This window comes from Colobus angolensis, unplaced genomic scaffold, assembly GCF_000951035.1.
Source record: "Colobus angolensis palliatus isolate OR3802 unplaced genomic scaffold, Cang.pa_1.0 Scaffold21, whole genome shotgun sequence".
In the NCBI taxonomy this organism is placed as follows: domain Eukaryota; kingdom Metazoa; phylum Chordata; class Mammalia; order Primates; family Cercopithecidae; genus Colobus; species Colobus angolensis.
In genome coordinates, this window is record NW_012115266.1 from 7,904,345 (window position 1) to 7,905,604 (window position 1,260).

The 1,260-nt window shown below is 44.5% G+C and overlaps 1 protein-coding gene and 1 pseudogene across 2 annotated transcripts in view; one reads left to right on the forward strand and one right to left on the reverse strand.

Annotated features, from left to right (window-relative positions):
* The window catches only part of LOC105512359, a 2,929-nt pseudogene extending 2,819 nt beyond the window's left edge, over nucleotides 1-110 (reverse strand). Inside the window, exon 1 of the transcript XR_001001833.1 lies at nucleotides 36-110. The product of XR_001001833.1 is annotated as an uncharacterized LOC105512359 (transcript). The remainder of the gene's footprint in view (nucleotides 1-35) is intronic.
* Nucleotides 111-118: 8 nt separating this feature from the next.
* FTH1 (ferritin, heavy polypeptide 1) lies at nucleotides 119-1,258 on the forward strand (the record flags this gene model as incomplete). The annotated part of the gene is made up of 4 exons (XM_011942790.1): nucleotides 119-162; nucleotides 435-648; nucleotides 909-1,034; nucleotides 1,130-1,258. Coding segments are annotated over exons 1-4 (513 nt in total), but the record flags the coding sequence as incomplete, so codon positions are not given.
* Nucleotides 1,259-1,260: the final 2 nt, after the last annotated feature.

The following is a 1,260-nucleotide window of genomic DNA, read 5'->3' on the forward strand; positions in this document are numbered from 1 at the left end:
CAAACTACTGGGATTACAGGCGTGAGCCACCGCGCCCAGTAGGGGTTTTTAATTTTATAAATAAATCCGCGGTACAGCTGGCAGGCTCCTGAGCTCTTTGTTTTAACCATGCTTTAACATGGTTAATCCAGGAACAGGGAGGAGAAAAGGACTAAGTGCGAGGTCAGTACCCCAGCACCCTCTCATCAGACAATGAAAGAAAGTTTTCTGTGCACTAATACAGATCCTTAAGACATCACCCCAGGCAATGCCCATAATCTAAAGGTTCCTTGAAGTAAACTTTGAAGGATCAAGTTTCAGTTTTCTATTAGATTACTGTTAGGTTCAATTCAGTAGCTCATCTGCCCCCAGTTTCCTTGGGCACTGACCCCTTCATGCTGCGCCTTGAGAAAGGAAGCCTACCTAGGCTGACCATCTAGACCATCTTGCCTCAGTGTAGACCGTCATAGCTACCTGTCTTTGGGGATCCCTAATATAACACATTCAGTGTTCTCCTTTCAGTCTTACTACTTTGACCGCGATGATGTGGCTTTGAAGAACTTTGCCAAATACTTTCTTCACCAATCTCATGAGGAAAGGGAACATGCCGAGAAACTGATGAAGCTGCAGAACCAACGAGGTGGCCGAATCTTCCTTCAGGATATTAAGGTGAACAAAAGATCCTAGGGGTGTCATACTTCATCATCTAGCAGTGTTTGGGTATCAGAAATCACTTAAACTAGCAGTTGCCCTGATAAAGTGATGATACACTGGGCTTTTGCCTTTTGTGGTTTTTTTAGGCTTACCATCTAAAGTAAATTAGGCAAATAGTAATGTCCCTTTTGCCAAAGCATGGTGGTTAGAGATGACGGGCTTGCTGACTTGTAGGTTAGTTGGTAGAGATGCATTAACCTATCCTCCTCGTTCAGAAACCAGACTATGACGACTGGGAGAGCGGGCTGAATGCGATGGAGTGTGCTTTACATTTGGAAAAAAATGTGAATCAGTCACTACTGGAACTGCACAAACTGGCCACTGACAAAAATGACCCCCATGTAAGCACTGGAAACCCAGGAAATAAATGGAGGAAATCATTTGCCTTAGGGATTGGGAAAGCTGCCCACTAACTGTCTTCCCCATTGTTTTGTAGTTGTGTGACTTCATTGAGACACATTACCTGAATGAGCAGGTGAAAGCCATCAAAGAATTGGGTGACCACGTGACCAACTTGCGCAAGATGGGAGCACCTGAATCTGGCTTGGCAGAGTATCTCTTTGACAA